Source organism: Callionymus lyra, chromosome 5 (assembly GCF_982586985.1).
Source record: "Callionymus lyra chromosome 5, fCalLyr1.hap1.1, whole genome shotgun sequence".
NCBI lineage: Eukaryota > Metazoa > Chordata > Actinopteri > Syngnathiformes > Callionymidae > Callionymus > Callionymus lyra.
In genome coordinates this window covers 13691498-13716476 of record NC_141822.1, presented here as the reverse complement: position 1 = coordinate 13716476, position 24979 = coordinate 13691498, and the positions used below count along the sequence as shown (strand labels likewise).

General features: G+C 38.2%; 1 protein-coding gene across 3 annotated transcripts in view; it reads right to left on the bottom strand.

Moving 5' to 3' along the window:
• Positions 1-1413: 1413 nt before the first annotated feature.
• LOC148079467 (voltage-dependent N-type calcium channel subunit alpha-1B-like) overlaps positions 1414-24979 on the bottom strand; it is a 129194-nt gene continuing 105628 nt past the window's right edge. For all 3 annotated transcript variants that reach the window (XM_087791038.1, XM_087791039.1, XM_087791037.1), the window contains 15 exons: positions 23837-23902; positions 22142-22233; positions 21921-22071; positions 20923-21050; positions 18170-18266; positions 14637-14742; positions 14460-14567; positions 13681-13787; positions 13331-13512; positions 12666-12798; positions 11689-11799; positions 10300-10338; positions 8358-8607; positions 4761-4984; positions 1414-4702 (listed from right to left, as the gene is read on the bottom strand). In XM_087791038.1, coding sequence (XP_087647164.1) covers positions 4154-4702; positions 4761-4984; positions 8358-8607; positions 10300-10338; positions 11689-11799; positions 12666-12798; positions 13331-13512; positions 13681-13787; positions 14460-14567; positions 14637-14742; positions 18170-18266; positions 20923-21050; positions 21921-22071; positions 22142-22233; positions 23837-23902 — 2343 coding nt within the window. In that variant the 3' untranslated portion in view covers positions 1414-4153. The remainder of the gene's footprint in view (positions 4703-4760; positions 4985-8357; positions 8608-10299; positions 10339-11688; positions 11800-12665; positions 12799-13330; positions 13513-13680; positions 13788-14459; positions 14568-14636; positions 14743-18169; positions 18267-20922; positions 21051-21920; positions 22072-22141; positions 22234-23836; positions 23903-24979) is intronic.

Below are 24979 nucleotides of genomic sequence, written 5' to 3'. Positions count from 1 at the left end.
AACTATCAATTTAAGTTGTTTTGTTCTGCTGTGTTTTAAATCAATGTGGTTTAACTGTCACTGCTTCCCCTCCAGCGTACACTTGTTTTTGTCGGGTTTTCTCTCATAAGCATATTTTCACTTGTTGGTGCTGACTCTTCTTTATTCGATACATACGGGTTTATGAAACTGGAGCAGAGATGTGACAAGTGATGGAGCTTCATGAAGATCCATGAGGTCAGAATCCAGGCCCTTAAAAAAAAAAGAAGTCAAAAGCAAATATTATTCAAGGAAGAGTGACATCTAGTGGGCCCTGAAAAAAGATTCATGAATATCCATCAGTTCATCACTGGAGGTGACAACAGACACCATAGACTTGTTAATAATAACTTTTTTTTCATATCTCTGATTTTTCAAAAGCAAATGAACCTTTTTAGAATTTAGATTCCACATGCCACTGTATACACGTGAAAAAATATAATTTAAGACAATGGAAAATCTCTACAGGATTATCCTGTTTCCTTTTAAAAGTGATTCAAATAAAAATAAAAATGATATGATTCATATTTGTCAGTAAGTAAGTAAATAATTCACTTTTATTTCTAAAGTGCCTTTCTAGACCAGGGTGTCAAAGCGCTTTGACAATCAAAAAACAATACACCGTTAAAACTATAGACTATAAAGGGCCAAGAAAACATAGAGACAAGCACAGGAGTCCCAGAAAATCAAGGAAAAGCAGGATTTCTCCCCTCTGGTCCAGAACCCTGTTCAGGAACCATCAGTAGATTCTGATCCACAGACCTCAGAGCCCGAGCTGGGGTGTAAGGCTGGATCAGATCACTGATGGAAGGTCTGACCATGAATAGATCTGAAAGTAAGAACCGGAATTTTAAAGTTGATCCTGAAAGAAACTGGCAGCCAGTGAAGCGTTTTAAGGATCAGAGAAATGTGAGTTCTTCTACTAGAGCGGCTCAGAATTCTCGCTGCAGAGTTTTGTATTAACTGCAGGCGAGACAGATCCTTCTTGACACCAAAATAAACTGTTGCAATAGTTTAAACAAAAGGACACGAACGCATGGATTACGAGCTCCAGATCCAGATATTTGTACCTGGTCGGGTCACTTATGATAAACCCTTTTAAGGTCCATAAACCATTAGTCCTGGTCTGATGTTTTAACGCGAGCTCAAATGCTGCTTCATGTTCCATCTCCGAACATGGATTCAACAGCAGGATCAGATAAAAGATGTGAGATAATATCAAACTCTAAATGGAGCGTGACTCAATACCTGGCTGATAAATCGTAACACATTTCTGGCGTCTTTGCATCTCTTTTTTTTTTTTCTAGTGAAACCACAGAAACCTGTCCAAGCACATCTTTTCATTCAAGTTTTCTTCCTCAAACCATCTGTATCATCAGTCATCACATCCAGGTCCATAATCATACATCTTTTATTTGAGGATTCATATCAATACAAAATCTATGGGTACAATAGAACCGACTGTGAGACGGTCGAGTAACAGGCAGTCAGGCAGCGGAGGATTCAGCCGTCGATCCACTTTTCTGAGAAAAAACTCTGTACACTTTGGTGGTTTTTGTGTTAAAATGTTATTCAAGCCGTTTGATACTTTCACCTGAAACAGACATATTGTGTGTTTGAATCATTGGAAATGCAATCATTATATAAATAACCATGTAGTCAAACAATGCCACTTTTTTCTTTTTTCTTTTTTTGTTTTTGTTTCACATGCACGTTTTCTTTTTTTAGAACATGCAAAGGACATGTCCGGAGGAATGGCTGTAGCCCAGCTGGATGAGGAAAAGCTTGTTCTGTCCTGAAGATTCCATCCAAGTTACTGTTGACGTTGATAATTTAAAACAAAAATAGAAAAAGTATTGTTTGATCGAAATTCTTGGAGAGCATGAGGGAAAAAAAAGTACCGACCAGGAACTGCATATTTAAAAAAATAATGCTCTAGACTGTGATATGATCAGACGTGCACGAAACCTAACAATAAAATATATTAAAAGACGACATGATTATGAAGTCCCTCCTTAAATAAAAGACGTGATAAACAAGTAGACTTTGCCAACATTGTATTATTAAAGGTAGAATTGTTGGTAATTCAAGGTCATTGAATTTAGCACAAGTCATTTAAAATTGTTGCGAATTCTATGCTAACCACATGTAGCTTCAAGCTAGTCTTTGGATTGGAAAGAAAAATAATATCGGCAAAAAAAACAGAATATTTGGGGGAAAGGAAAATGTATTTATCAACTACACAAACTTCTTTACTACCTTAAATTTGTTATAATCACTTGAATCTCCTCTTTACTTAATCATTGTTCCAATAAAGTCATATTATTATAGAAAAAAAGGGGAAATATTATAATTAATAACATTGAAACATCATTCTAATATGTTTCTTTACCTTTAAATGTACTTCCACATTTTTACATTTAATTTCACGTTATTTAAGTTCCGATGGTGTGTTTAATGACCGATGGAGAAAAAATGTGTCGAGTTTTGTATCTTCCAAGCCCATGCATGTTACACACACACACACACATTCCACACACGAACACATACAGCCGCACAAACATGCCAGTAATGGGTTGAATATGGCTCACGTTTAAATGAACTAACATATACTATGAGTTACTCTTTCTGCTCGCTGCAAAAATACTTTGCTTAAGTTGTCAAATATATCCTGGAAATATGTCGTTGATGACCAGTTGAAGAGTGTAATTCTACAAATGAAATGGCACTTTTTCCTCATCCAGGGACCATTTTTTCTGGAAGGAGATTTGAAACATAGAACCTCAACACACACCCTTGAGCAAAAGTACGGACACAATATTCAGGTTTAACCTCTACATGCACTATAGCTCTTACTTCGGGTCAGTTACTTGGAATGACCTACGACACAGTTTATCACAAAAAAAAAAAGGAGATTTCTTTTTTGCATCCTGTCCAAAAATAAAACGCACAAAAAAAAAACAAAAAAAAACGTACGAACACGCTTCACGTCTCTTCGCCTTCGAGTTATGACAACCCCGAGCCGCACTTCTTCTGGACACGTCTCGTGAAAGGAGGCACTTAGTGTTCAGCCACATGAAACCGCCGCTCAAGTGCCGACGTGCACTCGACAACTTACAAAACCTTTGATTTAGTTGCTTGACTTTTTGGCCGTACAGTTTGTAATTTGTGGCAGAAGTGAGAGTCAGCAACGCTCTTGTTTAGTCAACGCCGTCGCAGATTCATATGCATCTTCACACTCTTGGTTTTTCTGGCATGAAAAAAAAAATGAAGGATAATGCAGAGAGAACACAGACCAGTTGAAAAAAAAAGCAACATTACCTCTGCCAAGGAGGTTAAACATTTTGTTTTCCGTCTGTTATTATTAGGGGAGCAGCTGTTGTTTAACGGGAAAATATTGTGAAATTAATAAAACAAGAGTAGCAATAATATTTGGTTAAAACTAAACAATATGGATATAGGCTTGGCAGAGGTCTGCGCTCACTGGAGTGTCTCTATACTAAACACTTGTTTTCCCGCAGGATTTTATCTTTTATATTGCAGTTTTTGACATTATACTCGTGGACACTGTTCGTGTCTCTTCGAATGTACGTTGACGCGAGGTAAACATTACAAAAATTAAAAACTGATGATGCGTCGATAACGAAAGACGGAACCCGATCAATTAAAAATGTTCTTTCGTCTCTGACTCGTCAATAATTGAGATAAAAGGCTGCTTCGATGCAAAAGCTACATAATGTGGTTTAAAGTGTTGGAATAACTAAATCTGTCGTCAAAAAGGAGTGAGAATCCACATGTCAGGCATTCCTGATATTGGCTTTTTTTTTTTTCGTTTCTCCGCGTCCACTGATCGATTCACTGTTAAAGGCAGAACACTTGTGGGTTTTGAATGTGCTATCGTTTCAGTGCAAGTAAAGGGGCTATAAAACCGACGTTTTGAACTCCCCCTGATATAAAAAAGGGTAAAAACCTGGAATGATTCCGAACCCCATTTACTGCACTTTCACCTGACTCTTGCTCCGTCTGACCCCGGGGGGGGGGGGGGGGGCGTTGAACCAGCGCACGGGGATTCGACCGAAGCAGCACTATTTCAATGATCTTTTGATGAAAAACTTGTTTTTTTTTTCTTTTCATGTTAGCACCAGTCTTCTTCGTCCCTCTCCCTGAGGCTCCCTGTTCTTCTGCCGGCCGACGCAGAGTTGACGCCCAGAGCGAAATGGTAGCCGTTGGGCACCACCCCGGCCCAGGCTTGGGTGGTGGACACGGTGACGGGCACGGCGGCGGTGGTGGCCGAGGACGTGGTGGCGGCGGCGGCGGCGGCGGCGGCTACGCCTCTGGCCGACTGTCCGTCCGCTGCGTGGCTGCTCACGGCGTCGTGAAAGTCTTCCGCCTCCTCCGCCTGAGCCTGGCGAGCGCCCTGCGGGTGCCGGTTCAAATACGGGTCGGAGCCGATGCGGGTGACGGGGATAGGGGACTCGTCGCTGCACCCGAGGAGGCGCTCGTGCTCTGAAAGGCCACGGCTGAAACGAGTCTGGTGTCCCGCCATAGCAGCGCTGGTGCTACTGGAGATCGGGGAGGAGTTGGCAGTCTTGTAGGTGACGGCCGGACGGGGCGTGAGCGGCGTCTGAGGGAGCTGGCGTCGACTCCGGCCCTGCGTCGACACCTTGATCACCGAGCTCCCGGGCTAATAAAGCAGAAGACGAGGTTAAGCGGGAAATACCTTCTCAAGATCAACATCTTACCTGTCTAAGGTAGCCGGCGTCGTGAGACTCCCCGGGAGACGTGGACCGGCTGGGGCCGGCGGACTTGGCGTGACCCTGGTCGCGGCCGCCGTACCTCTCGCAGGAATAGTAGCGATTCTTCTCTCCCGCCGACGAGTGGTGCCTTCTTTCTTGAGGCCTGCTACGCTCTCGCTCCCTCGCTCGCTCTCGGGACAGACCCTCGTCTGAGGGGTCAGTGAAGGACCCTGGAGGATGGGAGCAGACGGTCGTTCTCATGGACAAACATGGGTCAGACTCATGGCCCGATGAGAAACACACATAAAGTTCACCCACAATTCAATCATTTTCTAGTCATCCTAATGTCTACTAAGGGTTGGGATTATTTTCAGAGTAATCTGTTCCTTCCTTTTAAGAGTTTTAGACACAATTGTTTGTTTATTTTAATGTAGCGACTCGAGCCAATACAGTCGACCGTCTACACTGGAAGTGCTCGCGATATTTACCCAGAGTTCCACCTGTTTTTATCGCTTGTTATTCTTTAACTTTAGCTTCAAACAAGCTTAAAATATGGACTTGTTTTAGTTTCCGAAAGACCTTCCTCTCGTCGCGGCTTCAATACAAGAGGGACGTTACAGACGAGCAGTATGGAATTATTTGGATGTTTTTAAGTGTTTTTGGACAAAGATGAGGACGAAGACAACCGAGCTCCACTCGCTACATTAAAATAAACAAACATTTTTGCCAATAACTCCAAAAAGGAACAGATTACTCAAAAATCAGAACCCTTAGTCGACATGAGGGTGAATAGAAAATTCACTATCACTTTAAGGATTTTGCTTGGCGAGTGTTTGGTAAAGTAGAAAAAAGACAAAATATATTGATTACCAACAATATACCAACGTATAATTTAATGGACAGTTTGGTAAATATAAATTTTGGTTTAATATACATTTTGTTTTTGTTTTGATTTGGACGACTAAAGTATTATTTTATTTTGATTTATTGTACTTTGTTTTATTGATCACTTTTTATTTAATCTATATTATTAATTAATTTCTATATTCTGTATCCATTTCCGTGTTGTGTTTACAACACAATTTGGTTTCTTAACTTCAAATATACTTCCTTCTCATGTTCATTATTCTTTTGTTTTGTTTGATTTGCCTCTTTTATGTAGATGGAAGTGTCTGGAAAACCATTTATATTAAATCCCTAAACCAAGATTTGATCATACAAAGAGGCTTTTCTCCACTCAAGTGACAAATAATGAAGAAATTCGCTTCGAGCACAGAATCTGTCTTTTGCGATGACAAAAAGCAAATTTAAAAATATGGAAAGTCTTCCTACAATTATCTCTCTGGAAAAATATGAAAGTGAACCCATTATGTGTTACAGCGAAACAGTTTGTTGATCTTGTTATTTCACACATTTGAGCAGTTACTTATTTATGAATAAACATGTTAAGACGCAGCTCATCATGACTCTTTGATTCCGTGACATGTCATCACGTTGCATAACCAAACACCCGCCGGATCACTCGTCTGTGCGGGTCTGTGCCACCTCGACTGCAGCCGGGGTTCGAGGAATGTCTTCCGTTAGTGCTGGACCCACGCCAGTTTTCATATTAAAACCTCGATGACAGAAACACAGAAGCCCATTCAACATTCTGCTGCGTCACATCTGTACAACAAAGAGCAGCTTTGAGGTCCTTTTCCTCTGCAGGGTCGGCCCCGTTTTATACATGTCTACAGCCCAGACTATCTTACCCAGAGGTGGATCATAAATCCTGTGCCGGGTCTTGTCCGCTGTGGCGTTTCATCTCAGGTAATAAAGCCCAGCTTGGGTGGACCAGTGTTAACAGAAAACACTGGCATCAGAGGCTGGAGTGGCTCGAGGAGACTCCGTCTAATGGATTGAGACAGCGACCACTCTGGTCTTGAATCCACCATCATTTATTCAACGTTGATCTGTTTTACTTTCAAGAGGAACCACATCCACAATCAAGGCTGAACTCCTGATAACAGTTTTTGATGTTTTTCCAGTCAATATAATAAATTAAGCAACAATATGTGAGATTTAAAATGTGGTTTCTGGCGACCCCACAAGTCAGAAAAGTGTAACTGCAACTCTACAGTGCATTCAAATAAGAGCATTTTCTTTATCATTTCAGCTGTTGCTGTGTCAGTAAGTAAGTAAGTAGGTAATTTTTATTTGTCTAGCGCTTTTCCAGACCAGGGTCACAAAGCGCTTAAACAATCAAAACAATACTCACTAAAATATATACTTTAAAGATCAAGATAAAACTGATAACACAACAGGAGTTCCAGAAAATCAAGGAAAAGCCTGAACAAATAGAAACGTCTTAAGATGTTTCTTAAAGGAGTCAGTAGATCCATCAAGCGCAAAGAGAGAGGAAGATCCTGGTTAGTTCAAAAAGTATTTCAGTACTTTGTATAATATCACTGCTCTGACCAACATTGATAGACTCTTCAGGGTAAAAAACATAAAAGCAAATTCCCCTTTGGCCATAACATCTCTTAGCTTATCAGAAACTCTCGTGTAAATCCTGCATAGAAGCACAGAAGAAACCTCTTAACCTACATCACCCGATTACATTCAATCCCCTTAAGAATTTACATAGCTTAACCGATTTACAAAATGTAACAATTTTGTAAGCAGGTTACAAAATGTGTCAATTTCCTCTCAGTTTAAAATACACATGAGAATCAGATCAACGACGTTGTTAGAATATGTCAAACTGTTGTGTCATGGATACAATATAAAACATCAGACCCATTAAAGACATTCATCTTTAGCTTCCCAGGGATGATAGTTTATTTATATTATTCATGCTTTATTTATAGCTTTCATTTTCATGACTGCCAAGCTCTGAGTGATTGAGTTTATGGGATGTAACGTCTCCATCTGGTTGTTTTTATTACCAGGTTTACTCTCAGCTGGTCATGCCTGGAAAACCTCCAAAAATGAATTGTCTGGCAACACTTTTAAAAGTTTAAACGTGAATATATAAAAGAGAAGAAAGACAATAAATGAAACGTCAACTAATGTGTTGATTTAAATGAGTCTTAAATTGATGCTGGACTCTATTGTACGCATCAGTATGTGTCTCTTAACAATATTAACATTAGAAAATGTGCTTAAGCCCCGCCCACTGAAAACGCTTTTTCTGTAGATTAAATCTTGTTCCCCCATTCGTTTTCACATTAGTTTCTGTCCAAGGATTCTACTTCATGCATGCTCTGCCCTCTACCGGCTATCATTATGGGTGACCGCACGGAGAAAGATTAGTGCACTTGCCACCCACAAGGGGGCAGTATGACCTTAACCAATGAAAGGCCTCACCTCTACTTGAATGACTGTATTTCAGACGGTCTAGGGGCATTTGTAGAACCATGGTTGTAATAGTAACATAGGGCTTCTACCTCATGTGTGATCATCCCTCTACTGACTATCACTATGGTTTACCCAACGCTATGGGAACAGCAATAGTATCCTTGGGTTTATTTATTTATTAATAGACGTTATCGCCAAATTGTGGTTAAAATCTTGTGGTTTTTAATCCTGAGATAAAAGTATAATATTTAAATATATTCTTACCAACAGTACTGGAATGCTGAACAAATACAGCGCCATCTAGCGACCGTTCCTTTTTGTCTTTTTCCCTGCGTCGATGGCAGCGGTGGTGGTGATGATGGTGGTGACTCCTGTCCTGGCCTTGGCCGGACCCGACGGGCGACTGGGCCGCCTGCGACCGCTGCAGGTTGTAGTCGCTCAGCCCGCCCTCCAGGTGGTTCTGCGGCGTCGAGGAGGAAGCCGATCGTTTTATGGGACTGAGGTCCACGATTGGCTGAGGAAGAGACGGATGAAAGTGAGGAGAGTGCAGGAGCTCGCTGATGATGGTTTGACCCAAACCACATGTACTGGATCACCGGCGTGTTTTTTTTTTTTTTTACGACACAAATATTGCAGAGTGGAAAAAAAAACCTTGAGTGGAAAGAATGTCAGCAGCACGTTCTTCTCCAGGTACGAACACTGACGACACTTGGACACGTAAAGTAACAAAACTCAGCTAATGTGTGAGCCTTTTAGCAAAGAACAGGTGCGGTGACGACAGAAGACTTGCACAGCAGTGTGCTCGTGAAAGTCAAAACATGTGATAGACATTGTAAATAAAACATTTCCTTTGACTCACATATTCAAACCAAACCAGAAGAGATTAAAACATCATCCCCCCCATTAACGACAAGCTGATACATTTCAAGTTTACTTTCTGCACCAACGTTTGATCGGAATCACACGACTGATCTTGTTGAAACTCACAACCACACTGCAGTGGTCATCTGTCAATCACCCCACCTAGTTTCTTTTTTTTTTTTTTAAACCCTCTGCAACCAGGTGTCATTGTTGTGGTAGACAAGCAGTTGAATCAATGAAACGGTCGGTTAGAAAATAAAGATTTCACTGACATAAGAAAGCAAAAATGCTTCGTATTTGTATATGTAATAATATAGTGTATCGATGCAATTACGTAATTGTACTTTTCATTAGAATAGAAATAGCTGAAGCATATTTCAATGTAAACTTAAGAAGATTAAAAGAAGATAAAGGATAAAAAAAATATTTTAAATAATTCAGAGATTGTACAATATAGGACAACAATGAAAATATATGATTTGACAGTTTTTGTCAAGAAGCCTGAATCGCCTTAAACAATTTTTGTTTAACCAAGAGCGCCCCCTACTGGACTCTGGTGATAAAGACAAAGCTTTATGAAGTTTTATCACTACTACTCAAAGACGTTTCCAAGAGATTTTAGTACAAACAAAAAAAAAAAACTACACAAATATTGTCAATTTCTGTATGAAGAATACTAATAAACGTATTTTGTGAACAACTACAGTGAGTGAAAACATATCTTGATGAGGGGAAAATAAATTGGGGATATAAATCTTTTGTTAGTGCTTCAGTATTCTCAGCATACCGGACACTGGATCAATAAATGATCCATATATAAAAGGTTTATTGATTGTACAGGTCACCACAACAAAGCCTGCAGCTTCAAACAGCTACAATACCACAACAGTTAAAAGAAAAAAGGAACAAAAAAAAAAAAGTGTTACCATTTTGCAGCCTTAAAACCATATTTTTGGAGGCAAATTGAAAAATAACATTACGGAATAAACAGTTTAGTGTTAAAATCAAATGAATTCCAATATGGTTTTAAGACTGAAGACTTGTTAGGTGTAAAGAAAGAAAGGTTAATCAAAGCTTGAAACAGAAGAGAAATTATTTCACACACACACACACCAATATACGTCAACACACTACCACACACACAACTTTACTGAAGAGTTTTCAAAGTTGTAGTTAGTAGATGAATCTCAGCGGGTTTGATGTCGACGTGAGCTCATGTATGTTTCTTTTCATTAAAAGGCGATGGCGAGGGAAGCACACAGACACCAAAGAGAAGGAGGAGAAGAAGAAGAGGAGGAGGAGGAGGAGGAAAAGGAAAGGTGGTACAACAGGTGGTGGTACATACTGCCAGGTGGGTCCCGGGGATGTGGCGAGGGTTGCTCCGCTATCAGACGGCACACACAGGAGGGAGGTGGGAAAAATATTAGCAGCAGTCATTCAAATCTTGGGTTTTTTTGGAGAGAAAAGGTGATGGAAGAAGAAGGCTGGGAATCTCCACTGACCTTGACCTGACGTCTCTAGCTTGACTTAGCAAAGTCTTAATTGATGCAGTAATAACACCAGTGGTAGTAACTGTAGCTAAAGATGTTGAGTGTGGAAAAGACAGAAACGCTTCAATAGAGTCGGACGTTATAGAGGGAGAGACGGATGCAGAAGGAATATTAAAGGAGCTGGTGATCAATGTAACTGAGCGATGAACATGTGTCTGATAAGAGAGATAATCCAGGTGACAATGTTGGAGGAAAATAATCACAATAAAGGATCAAAAAACAAAACTAAAAAGTTAAATTAATTGTTAAGTGTTTCAATCAAAAAATGTATTATTTAATAAAGGAAAATAGTTTGATATCAATTTGCAGGCCATTATTATTGTTGAAATATCTTCCAATAATCAGAAAATAAATAGAAAAAGATCAATATTTTTACATTTTAAGTTTCCGTTTTCAGGTTGTGTCATATCGTTTACTGCTAAAGAAAAGTAATTTTGTGTCCCAGAATATGTTTGTACAACAGTCGCCGAAAACTGTCCAGTGTGTTTGTGCATTCTCAGTTAGACTATTGTAACAGTTTATTTTCATGTCTAAACAAGAAGGATCTGTCTCGCCTGCAGTTGATTCAGAACTCTGCAGCGAGAATTTTTATCAGCTCTAGTAGAAGAACTCACATTTCTCCGATCCTTAAATCTCTTCACTGGCTTCCAGTTTCTTTCAGGATCAATTTTAAAATTTCTTACTTTCAGATCTATTCATGGTCAGACTCCTCCTTACATCAGTGATCTGATCCAGACTTACACCCCAGCTCGGGCTCTGAGGTCTGTGGATCAGAATCTACTGATGGTTCCTAAACACGCTTCCGGACTAAATGCTACAGAAACTTGGTGAAGACGAGTTAAAAAGAAAATCTTATTATTCAGAGAAGTTCAATTAATCATATTCCAATGAGTAAACGACAAAAATCAACCTGGAAACGGAAGAAAATAAAGCCTTTAATTAAAAATCTTGATCCGTTTCTATACATTCTGTGAAAATCTCAGGTTATTTTAACAATCATCTCCAAAATCAATTGGCCTGTGAAATGTTGTCAATTTTATCTGAAACCAACTCATTTATTTGTTTAAAAAAATCCTGTTTGGATTAACAAACAAAATGATCAGAGAAATCACACACACACACACATTAGATCATAAAATGGTGTCAATAGAAGTCATTCAGTGTCAGGTCAGAGCGGGACTCACATAATACTCTGCATTGAGTCGCGGCAGAGAAGCTGCTCTGCAGTGACCGTCCATGTACGGATACGCCTCGTTGTCCGATACGTCCTCGACCGGCTTCATCTCAACCACCTCCTGAAAGAAGAAGAAATATCAGCCACTGTCGCTGGCAGAACAAGAATAATTAAAAGTGTGTTATTGTCTTTTTATTCTTGAAGATGCGATATATCCTTATTGCAGAATTTACAGATCACATGACTCTTGACGAAGTTGTAACTGTGCTCATTTTTTTTTAAACTTAACTATGTATCCTCTCGTCCTCAGTCACCGCTGGGCTCCCCCCATAATTCATTGTTTCTTTAGCTGCAGGGAATGTAACGACTGCCTTCTAGCGGCCGAAGGTGTAATTACAGCACACAAATTTATATAAAAAAAGGTAAGTTTACAAACCATAAGAAAAACTATGGGGATATGGTGAAATAAATATTGCAGTATCTTTATTTTTTAACACCCCTGGGAAGGTAACTTTTTTTTGTAAGAGTAAGGTTGGATGCTGTGAGTAAAGAATTCAGAAAATATAGGTGATTAAAATAAAGAAATACAAATAAAATACATCTAAACAAGGATGGTTTGTTACAGATTAAAATCGAATAATGCATAATATAATAAAATGATATGAGAGGACGTTTGGAAAAAACATCAGAGGCCAGTTAGACGTAGTGTGAAGAAAAATTTAAAAAAAGTAAATGGAGATATAACAAAAAGTTTGCATCTTTATATTATAAACAACAATAATAAATGCCATTGATTTAAACAATTATTTCCAACTCTCAACATAAACATTAGCATCTTTAAAAGGTAGTTACCGATATGAACAGGAAAATTAACCAACTTTGATATGATCATCCGGCGCTACATAAAATGACTTGACGGACCAGATTTGAGACTCATAGGTTAATTCTGGACTGGCACAGCAGGTCACTCTTAAAGGTCGTCCTCACCTGAGGTCTGCAGTACGGCACGTCCTCTGACTGGCCTCTCTGGAGTCTCCTCCTGCCCTTGGGTTTGAGCGCCGACTGGGAAACGTCTCCAGACTGGGAATGCTTCATGAACGTCCTCTGGTTTGCTCTGGATCTGCACATGTAGGAACGCTTGGTCTCAACTTCACGCTCAGACATGGTTCAATGACGATTCTCCTCCCTCTCCTCCACAAAATCATTTGTTAGCTAATGTTCCACTGTTAAATAATTGATGTTGCTTTTATAGTCTTATCGCAATACACATGTAGTCATGCTTGCTGCGGCTCACAATGAGCTGGAAGGAATGTGCCCGGTTAGAGTTTCGTTTCTCGAGAAATGACAGTTTGTGCATTAAGATACAGTGAGCTGGTCTCCCAGTGCAGGCTCTTATATCGGGCTCACTGACTCATACAGAAAACCGTTTTTTTGCTAGCTGCGTCCAGCAACAAATGAACAAATTGTTTGTATTTAAGTGTGTCATGCTCTGAGCTTTCGAATAAAAAGGCAGCAAGAAGCTGAGAACATCAGTGAGAAGCGCCTCCACTCCTTGCTGGTGGTAAATCTGGATTCTGACTCTGTTGTTATTCTAACACTTGTCTCCGTTTTCATTCCGGTTGTCCGGGAGAAAATCCCTGACATGGACTCACGGTGTTTCCTTGTTGATGTTGAGTGAAGACGCGTGGGTGTTAGTGACGCCGTCCGGTTCCTTCATCTTGGCGTCCGACTCAAGCCGTGGTGGCGACGGAGGCTTTGGGCTCGGTACTGGGGGTTGCACCCCTGGGATGTGAGTGAGTGGAAGGATGGGACGAAACAGAGCTCCTAGTTTACTCTGCAATAAAATAAAAAGACAAATAAATGTTCAAGATGATTATTACCAACTGACTTGTTTAACTTCTTTATCCAAAAGTTACTGAATACTCATTCAATTTTTAACAAAAAAAGAGTATCTAAACTTCATATTCAATATTAATAAGTGATCGTGAAAACAACAACTCACCTGTGGACCCCCTGGGTTCTGCAGCTGGAGTCTCTTGGCCTGGTTTTGCTTGTAGTAGTCGAAGATCATCAGAGCAGCATAAACTTTCCCCACAGTCAGTTCATTGTCTGCAGGAGAGCGCAATGATCAGTTCTCGTGTCTTGACGGTAGAGGGCGCCAGCGGCACATTTAACACGCTGAAGCAGCAGCGAAACGTATTTTATATAGACGTTTTAAACACAATAAAATCTCTACTCTATTACTTTTACGTTTTTTTTTTACGAGTTTTAAATAAACTTTTTATATTAAAAAAAAATGCTTGTTACGTTAGCTATAAATTTAAATTTAATTTGTCCCCGAATTGTACTAGATTTGTAAGCTGAAATAAAATGAATTTAATTAATATTTTTACATCTAAACTAGTACAATTAGGTGCAAAAACTCACATAAATTCACCGTTTTATTATCTTAGGGTAGTAAATGTGATCCTGTATGCAAGAACCATATTTATGTATTTACGTTTTCTTATTTAATTTTGATAAAATTATCCACGAAATGCATTTACTTTAGTCAACTCTGATTTCTTACCTGTGCGACAACATTATTTGCCTCAATATATTCTCTATAATGATGAAACAATAAATGCGTCAAATAAATTAATAGAAAAACTGACATTTTTCTATTGTATGTGTAACGTGTACATAAATGTGTTAAATAAAATTTCCCCTTAAAAAGAAAACGACACTAAAGGGACATTCATGAAGAAGAAGATAAGATTAGTTCACAGCAATGATTCTCACATTTATGTGGCGTCACCAGGAGGTCGATGGTCTTCGGGGACAGACTGGGCCAGACTCGGTTCAACTCCCGCTTCAGGTCGATGTCGCACAGATGCTGAGCCAGAACCCCTTGAGAAAGAAGACCCACATGTCAGTCTCACTGGAGGAGCTCGGAGCTTCGAAAAACTGATCCCGTACCTGAAGCCAGTTTGATCTCCAGGGCCGTTCGGATCAGAGCCATCAGGGTGGACGTGAAGTGCACCGTGTTGTCCTCGGCTATCGGCATGTTCATCCTCACCAGACGCTGGACAAGTGTGTGTAAAGCATGAGTTAGAATGTAAAAAGATAAGGCAGGGTTTTTCTAAGAGTGACCATTGTATCCTTTTTGATTCTAGATTTTGTGTCACCAAGTAAAAAGGGTGTATCTTATGCCAGTTTTCTTAACAGTGGAACCAAAAACAAGACCGACCATCCCCCCCCCTATCAATTTCTCCGAAAACCCCCCAAAAAAATGGTTCCAGGAAATCAATGGTGCTCATTTATGCTGCTGTTGCTATGAGACCGACGTTTTTTAATCCTCGGGAGCAGCAGCCCACCTCGACTAAATGTTAAATATGAGGTGCCTGTAATGCTTAGCGCTCTAAGCCCCGGGAATTTTCGCCGTGTTATCTCCTCACTTCTGAGAAACACTGGAGCCAATTTAAAAAGGCGGCGTCGACAAGAGAGCCGTCTCCGGGAAGCTAATGAGATTCAGAACACAAACTTTGTAATTAATAATCTCATTGACATTCTCTCTGGGTGTAGGAAACAATCCGGTACAAAACGTAAGACAGAAGTACAAATCCACAGTATTTTGGTTTCACAAAAATTGAAACATGAAACCATATTTACTGTATGTAGTGCTACCGCTACTGCTACAGCTAGCGACTAGCACATTCATAATTTTATTTATTCACATGTTTTATACTTTTTTCTGTTTGGATAAGTCATGTTTTATGATATTATAATATTTCTACACTATAAATGTATCATTTTAAAAAGATTTAATATATATATATTCTAAATAATAGACCGCAGAGAAGATAATCCTGAAGTTAGCATAGAGCTAACAATTGTTAGCTAATGAATATACACCTCCTACGATAAAGTTAGCCAACATGCATTTTTTAATTGTTATTTTTTTATATAGTCAGCATGACGATGTTAGAAAATGTGTAATTATTCGCAACTCTGCAAATATAAGACAATTTATGGGGGTCAAGAAGTACAAAATTAATTCAGTAAATCTGAAACAAAATTACAATTTCCTGAAACTAATCTAAAGTGTAAATTGTCATTGTAATGGGGTAATTTATTTAAGAGTTTGTGAATTTGTTTTAGTAAATTTGAATTTGTTTCAGAGTTTGTACATTTATTTCATGAGTTTTGCAATTTTTTTTAAATGACTTTTGTAATTTAGATTTAGAGTTTGTAAATTAGTTTGAGGAAATTGTTAATGTGTCTCAGAGTTTGTAAATGTACTTTAGTTTGTGAACTGATTTCATGATTTTTTTTATTTATTTGTTTAATGAGTTTCTTAAGGCGTTAAATGTGCTTTTTAAATGAAAAAAGTTTGCAAATTTGTTTCAGGAAATTTTAATTTTGTTTTATAGTATTTTTGAATCGATTTATTTGTTTATTTTCATAAAATGTTGTGATAACTTGGTCACACAAAATGGGAAAATTGTTCTTCCAGGAAAGAAACGATTAGACCACAGTTGTTCATCAAAAACATGCTGTGAGAAGCACACGACGGACATAAAAAATAAAATAAAATAATGTTTTTGGCGACACAACATTATAGCTGTTGTATTAAGAACTTGAACTGGAAGATCAGCTCTAGAATCAAACTTTCATGAGCCATTGATGTTGTTATTACTGTATTAATCCAAATAAATGTACCTTCAGTTCTATAATGTGAACAAAATCAATGTGGTCTAAAACTTTCTTTCAGGAAATACACTTCTCTTACCATTTATCTTAAGAATAACTATGTGATCATAGACGGATGTGTTTCATTGGCGTCACAGAAAAAGATTCAAATAACCAACGTTAGATTCCAACAAGCATCTTGCACGAGCACTCATGTGAGGAAGGAAACATAGAGTGCAGGAGTTGAGATGAACACTGTGAAGACAACAGTGAGAAACAGAAGACAGGAAGTGGTGAAGCTCACAGTGAGAGTGAGAGGAGAGAGTGTGTGACGACACAAACACTCACATCAGGTAATGTCAGGCTTGTGTTAACTTAGAACATCTCTCTATATGATGCACAGAACTGTCAGGATTCTAAATAAATGTGTGTCTTTTTGTTCTGACAATTTGAACTGTAACGGCAGAGGTGAAACAAGTGATGAAGGTTCATGCAGAGCCACTTGTCAGTCGCCGTCTTATCATTGTTTTAAAAAACTATTTCAATGAAAAAGTACATATTTAGGCCAAAAGCGCCCCCTCCTGGGCTTTAAAAATATAACTTAGTTCTAAAGTGATTTCTTCAGTATTTATATTCTGCTTTTTAAGTGTTTTGTTCCTATTATTTAACATTCATTTCAATGTTAAACCGAATCAGCAACACAACTGTACATACTACAGAATTATTTTCATGTTATTATTACTTTTATTTTTACTTCAGGGGCTTTTTTAAAAAAAAAAGTAAGTTGCTATTCATTAAACATAATATTTTTTTAACTATACATCTATACATCACAACAAAATAGCTAACAAGCGTCTTGTCTGACGTTGTAAATTTTAAGATTACCGTGTTTTATTTTGTAAAGCTTTATTGGAGCCTATTGTATGGAAGAATATCAGTGCCATACAAATATTGAATGGTTGGATTTGATAATTTATTAGTATATTTAGGGGATACTTTTCTTCTTTAAAAAAAAATGTAATTATGTTTGATGAATTATATTCCAATAATTTATATATTTAAATTGTGTATCGTTTTTATTGTATAATTGAAGTTAATATTTTATACTGAAAGGTTTCATTTGGGGTTTTTTAATAATTGAATTCGATCATTTCTATATTAAAAGATTGAATTTTGGAATAGATGAATTTAAAAATGTAGTAAATGAGTACTTTAATCACATAAATATTCTTATTCCAATAATTCAAAAATGCTTTTTCTAAAAAAAAATATTTTTTTTTTAATATGGATCAAATTAAATTAAATATAAAATGCTGGTATAATAGTGCAACCAAACAACACACTTGGTCTCATGAATTGATGTGCCTGAGCTTTTATGATGTCATGTGATCGCCTGCACATCACATGATTGGCTGATAGTTCAACCAAGTAGCTCGGTACTCTTTTGGTATTGTCCTGTGATACTACTATAAAATATTCTTAAAATTGAATTAAAGAGGCTATAATTTCAAGAGAATGCATTTTGAAAAATTGGATTAAGAACATATTTTATTTTTGAAAATATTTGGACTTTTGAAAAATTAAATAATTAAAAATACCCAAAAGAAATGTAACCTTAAATTAAATTGTTATTAAAAATAGTGAAATAAAATGTACACTTTCAACGTTTGAAATTCAACCATTTTATATTTTTGATCGCACGAAAATACTTTGCATGCCTTTGATGTAAGTGTGTTTACGAGGCACAGGCGAGCAGGAAAAGAACACTGTGTGCATGAAAGAAGACGAACAGAAGGAGGAGAGGAAAGAGGGGGATCTACCTTGTGGGCGACTCGAGGGGGGCATTTCTTCCCTAACCCGAGAGGCGGCGACATGTCACGAAGCATCTCGTACATGTCGCGGTAAGTCATGCGTCCACTTGAGGAAGGATGGTAGGAAGCCACGGAGGAGGGAATGAAGATTTCCCAGGTGAGATGACGGGTGCGAGGGGGTGGTGGGGGGGGGAGGTAGGTTAGATAATGCACCCCAAGAGGAGAGAACATGGGGGGGGGGGGTACACAGAAATCCTCATTAAAAAAGATTTCTAGGTTAAAAAACAATGATCAAAAATCCTCAAGGAACACAGAGGATTTATGAGCAGATCCCAGACAAGGAGGCTCCTGAGGGGATCCTGGAGGAGGTAAATGTTAATGCCAGAATGTTAGAGGAGAGCTCCACACTCTTCAGGACCAGATACACACCACTCCTCTTCTGGATCTTATCAAAGGTAATGCATGATTTATTGTGTGTCTAAGTGAAAGAAATATCAATCCCTCAGTATCAATATAGACACATGGGTTTCAGATCCAGCTGTTGGTCTCAAGTATTCCCGAGAGCTTTGTGGTGTTTCTTATCTCGTCCTGAAGAGTCTCTGAGCATGCAAACACAACGACAGTAACCACTGCGGTAACACAAGCCACACTCGAGTGCGACTTGTTACACTTGCATGGTTCCCCCGCCTGCTGGTTAGTAGAGGATTGATGCGTGTTGGAGCACAAGTCAGGATTGATTGATGTTCCGAACAAAACAAAACCCACAGCAAGTTTTCTCTTTGAGGACAAAGAGACCGTGTTGGTGATGCAAACCTTATAGGCCACCCTGCTCGGGCACTTCCTCCCCAGACCCAGAGGAGGGGAGATAAAACGCAACAATTTGTACATGTCTTGATAGCAAATCCTCCCGCTGCAGAAACAGAAGACAAAAGTTAGGCTGAAGAAAACACGTCTAGATAAAGGCGTCAATTACGATATTCTTCTCCTGGAACAGGCTTTACTCTTTTGCTTAAAATCTTTTTTAAAGATGGGAGACAAATAATATATGCATGTTTGGCTCATGGGCGACAGTGTTTTCAGTTTAAAATCCTTAATAAGTTCTCATTTTTTAATGTATTATTATTATGAATGTTCCTTGTCCTTTGAAACTTTCAACGCAGCTTTAAGAAGAATAACATGTTGTTGTTTTTTTAATCACCTTTTTAAAGCAATTAAATTGAGTTTTCGTGAAAACCCAAGTGTCAACAACAGAAAACCAAACATTATACCGACCACTTAAATATCAACATTATGTTCACCTAATATCACATAAAAACTAAAAACTGAAAAAAGGAAGAATGGACAAAAATTACATTAAAATACATGTTTGTAGAAACTAACCATTGTTGTGTTGCTAAAAGTACCGTCAGTGATACTTGGAGAGTTCTACTGTTATATGTGAAAGAAAATATTAAAGAATATAATTAAAAAATGACATTTTGCTGCTTTATTATATTTACTCCGGATATTTGAATTAACTTTTTTTCTATCTAAATTACAAGAAAAATTTGATTCCAAATTTGATATTATTGTCTAATTATTTTATGTTGTAAATTAAATGAATACACATTTAATTAATGCATCATATTTCTTGTTTTTGAGTTGAGTCATAATTTTTTTTTAAAAATGAAAGAATGACATTTTTCGCTTGAGATATTACTCAATGTGGTCCATTTGGTAAAAAAAAAAAAAGGGTCACTCCATTAGAAAGGAAGATGTATTGAAGTATATTAGTTCCATTAAAATATTAATATTATATTAGAATAGAATATTTAGAATATCAAACTCTGTGTCAAAACAAATGTATTCATTTAGATTTATTTTTTTAAATGAAATTATTGTTATCAAGAACAACACATTCAACCTTTGAATATACAAATGATTGGATTTAGTTTTGTGAAAACATAATTCTTAAAAAAAACATAAAACAATTAAAATAATAATAATAATTTTAAAATGGTTAATTCAACCATTCAATGTTAACGGCACTGATAACTGATATACTCCCATATAAGACGGTCCTTCAAACCCACTTCAGGAGACTGTAACCCTTCCGCCCATGACTCTATTGTTCTATTCTTCTTTTCTCTTTTCTCTTCTTACCGAGTCCAACTGACGCGATGAGTGTGAAACCGTTTCATCAGAACGAGGAGCGAGCGGAGCTTTATTTACCGTCTATCTGAGGAGCAGATCGACCGTTGCTGCCGCTCTAAGCGCCTTAAGAGACCAGCAGCTGGTTGGCATTAAAGACTAATACTCGCTCCCGCCGTGACGTCTGTCAGGTGATTCGGTATCTCACGGCTCGGCCCGGGTCCTGACTCGCTGACGGGTCCGCTGTCGAGACTCCGCTGGAACTCAACGAGCCTCTTACACGCTCAATCTTTTCGCAACTCATTTGCAAAGATAAACACTTGGCTGGCTGCGAGGAGCTCGACCTCCGGAGGAGGGTCGACATCACGAGTGCCGTTTATGAGATGAAGCACATCGTGAAACAACTGTAACGAAGCTCTCATCATCACAAACATCTGCTCCTCGTGCTGACAGCAGATTGTACCTGTAACTGGAAATGTATCCTCCATGTTTAATGGAGTCGGTGTGAAAGATGCAGCCGGGTCATTGTCTACTTTCGTGCTAGAAGGATGCATTTCCAATCATGGCAACAACACTCGAGTGATGTCTTAATTTTTTGTCGCCGCCGTTGAACTCGGGGGTCAAGAACTCACCAGGCGGCCGGGTCGTACTCGGCCCACACCCGGATGAACTCGTCCAGGTGATGGGGCCCCAGGATGGAGGCGTCGCGGGTCAGATACTCGAAGTTGTCCATGATGACGGCGACGAAGAGGTTGAGCATCTGAGGGAAGGAATCACCAAAATAAAAGACGTCTTTTAACAAAAGCATCAGAAATAAACAATGGAAAGTATCATCTCGTCACGTCTCGCACTAATAGTACCAGACAGGTATTTGGCCATCAGACGACATTATTAGATTGTACTGTGTTTTTGTATATAATTGTGTTTTTGCTTTATTTGTATGTTGATGTATTATGTAAACTGTCTGCATCTTTGTTGAGGACTACAGATGGAAAGTAGCATTGTGCTAAATCTGGTGCAGCCATCTTTTTAATGGAACTGCACATTGTCCTTTTAAATAAACTGAAACTGAAACTGAAAATTTCGACCGCTTGTCGCCGTGATCTTGTTCTTTCCGACACTACTCATAATTGGTGACCAAAGGTACCAAAGACGTGGATCGACTGGTACACAGAAAGCTTTGCCTTTTGGCTAAGCTTTCTTTTACCACCACAGATCGGTTCATCATCTGCATAACGGCTAACGCCTCCTGACTCCATCTGTCGATCGCATGCTCCATGCTTCCCTTAATCGTGAACAAGACCCGGAGATTCTTGAATTTCAACACTTGGGGAAGTATCCAAAACCCGGAAAAGGCCCCCCCCCATCCCCCACTCCATGGAATCGGATTTGAAAAGGCTGATTTTCATTCCCACTGCTTCACACTTCGCGAAGTGGTCTAGGGAGAATTGAAGTTCTTGGCCTGATGCATCAAAAAAGAAGTGACCCAATGCTAAGACTCTCAAAGCAGACCCCCTGCATGGTCCTTTTGAATCTATTTGAATCTATTTTGTCTATGCAGACGAAGCTCTGCCAACCCTCGAGACAACAGTTAACAGATCCATCACTTGTACTTGCGTTCACAACTCACCAGGAAGGAGCAGAGAAAGATGAAGGAGACAAAGTAAAAATAGGCAAAATCGCTTCCGCACTCTTTTCCGGGGGTTCCCGACAGCTTATCGCACGATCTGTTGCTGAGACACGCCAGCATGATCTCGTGCCACGCTTCCCCCGTCGCACTCCTGGAAGACATGTCACACTCTGGTCATGTGTGAATCACATGATTATGTTCCGAGTCGGGACGGTTCCTACCTGAAGAGAAGTGTCAGGGCTTGGAAGAAGGTCTGGAAGTTGTTATGGTGGGTGATGGCGGTTTCTTCGTTCAACTCGATGTTTCCGAACACCTGAGGAACACAGGAATCATTTTGTTTCTTGGTATAAAAGTGGTGGTAAAAAGATGGTAGAGCAGAGGTACTGGTGAGTGATGGGCTGATGAAGCGTCATGAAGCATCATTGATATTTTCAGAGGCCAACAGTTGTAATCTTAAAAATGTATGTGAGTTTTCCAAAAAATTGCTGCTTAAAGAAAACTATCATAAAGCTAAAAGTACAATTTAGTAGATGAAGCATCGTGAAGCATCGTACTAATTTTTTTTCATTCAAATAGATTCTCAAAACCAAAGATTAAACAGCTAAAAATGGCATTAAGTAGTGATGTACAGATGAAGCTTCATGAAACAGTGTCTTTATTTTCAGAGCCAAATAGGTGGCTCTCTTGGCTTTGAAAAATGTCCTCAAAATAGCTGCTCAAAACAAAATACTATGGAGCCAAAAGTACCATTTGGTAGATGAAGCTTCGTGAAGCATTGCTACTTTTTTTTGGAGCTCAGAAGGCAGCGCCCGCAATTAAAAGTTATTGTAAGTTTTCATCAGAAATAATAATTGTATAGCTTAAAGTTCCTTTAAGTAGTGATGTCTTAATGAAGCTTCATGAAACAGTGTCTTTATTTTCAGAGCCAAATAGGTGGCGCTCTTGGCTTTGAAAAATGTCCTCAAAATAGCTGCTCAAAACAAAATACTATGGAGCCAAAAGTACCATTTGGTAGATGAAGCTTTGTGAAGCATTGCAACTTTTATTTTGGAGCTCAGAAGGCAGCGCCCGCAATTAAAAGTTATTGTAAGTTTTCATCAGAAATGACGTTTATATAGCTTAAAGTGCCTTCTAGTAGTGATGTCTTAATGAAGCTTCATGAAACAGTGTCTTCATTTTTAGAGCCTTAGAGGTGGAGCACTTGATTTAAAAATGTACGTGAGTTTTCCATAAAATAGCCTCTCAAAAATGAGATTTTACATCAAGAGTGCAAAGTTTGTAGATGAAGCTTCATGAAGCAGTGCCTTACCCTCGGAGCCCAGTAGGTGGCAACCTTATTACAAAGATGATGTGATGAACAATTGAAAAAATGGATCAGAAAGTGGCATCGAATGTTCAATACTACATGAAGCTTCATCTAGTAAATGGTACTTTTCGCTTCATAATATTTGGCTTTGAGCAGCTGTTTAACATTCATTTTTAAGCTAAGAGAAGAGATAATCTAACAAATAGAGTATAGAGCAGAAACATAATCTAGTGGGCACTAAAAAATATAAAGACAACGCTTCATGAAGCTTCATCAGCATCACTTTCCAATACCTTCTACAACCCATCACTATGTAGGGTTCTGATGATCAATAGAATATTATATTTATCATTAATTTATCAGAACAGAAGAAACAAGAAGACAAATGACACCATACACACTTTATCTTAAAGCCAGTGTTCATTTTTAAATGTTCATCTGCCTCACGGTGAGTCCTACAGGCCTGGAAATGCTTGAGGCGGGCCACAGGCTCCGCCGGAGGAATATACATCATTACCAACACTTTTTCACTAAAAAATTGTTACAGCAACATAACGTTTTTTTAAACAGCTTTTGCTAATTTCAGGAGAGATTTTAAAGGATAATTCACCTGCATTCCGATGATGGCGTAGATGAAGAACAGCATGGCGATGAGCAGGCAGACGTAAGGCAAAGCCTGCAAGAGAGAGAATCAATTAGGGTTTTACAACTTGACAATGACTGATGCAGACACATGATGTAAGGCAGCTGCTGGAACAACTGCTGATATTAGAGAGGAAATAAAAGTGGATTCTGATGTCTTTGTTAACTTTTTTGACACCAAAGAAATGTGACGAATGAATAATTGTTGAATAAGTATCAGTAGAAGGTTTTTTTATACAACAATGAATGATTGTTTTTAATGCATGTGGAAAATCTGAACTTTTCATTTGGAAAATTATGTTTTTTAACATTTGTATGTCTCACAAACTTGTATATAAACATCAGATGAATTAATCGAACAGAAAAAGATGAAAATGTAGGTTTAAAGTTTAATTTAGTTTGGGTTCTATGAAAGTACAACAGTGGGATCAGAATATTGTACTAAACAAACATATGTAGATCAAACAGAACCAATAGCAAATATGATTTATTTAACTTGTAAATTTAAAACTTTTAAAATTCTTTACTGTATATTACATTTATATTTTACTGTTGTTTTATTGTATTTCTGCTCTATTGTTGTATTTCTAACTGCTGTAACTCTAAGTGAAGAGATCTTAATCCTAATATTAAATGGTAGAATTGGACATTTGAAATGTGAATCTTTGAATGTGTTAATTGAAAGGTTGTATTTGTTTTAATTGAATAGAAAAATTTGATCATTTCTTTATTAAAAGATTGACATTCTTTTTATAAATTGTATTTAAAAAACAAATATTTTCAAAAGAAATGCATAGAGCTCCATATTGTACTTCCATAATCCAAAAAAATACATTTTATTAAATTCATTATAATTTCATTTGTATCAATTATTTAATAAAAAACATTCATTATATTTTTCAATAAAAAATGATTCAAAAGTTATTAAATTGAAATGTTAAATCCAACCGTTCAATATTTGTAAGTCACTGATAAACAACCGTAGATTTCCTTCCACCTCCATGACAGGTATTTTTGAAAGAGTGTGAAAGACTTTATATTCTCCTGATATGTGTCAGGCCTTTGATTGACAGGTAATCTCCTCCGCCATCAATCCAATGACATCCCCCCC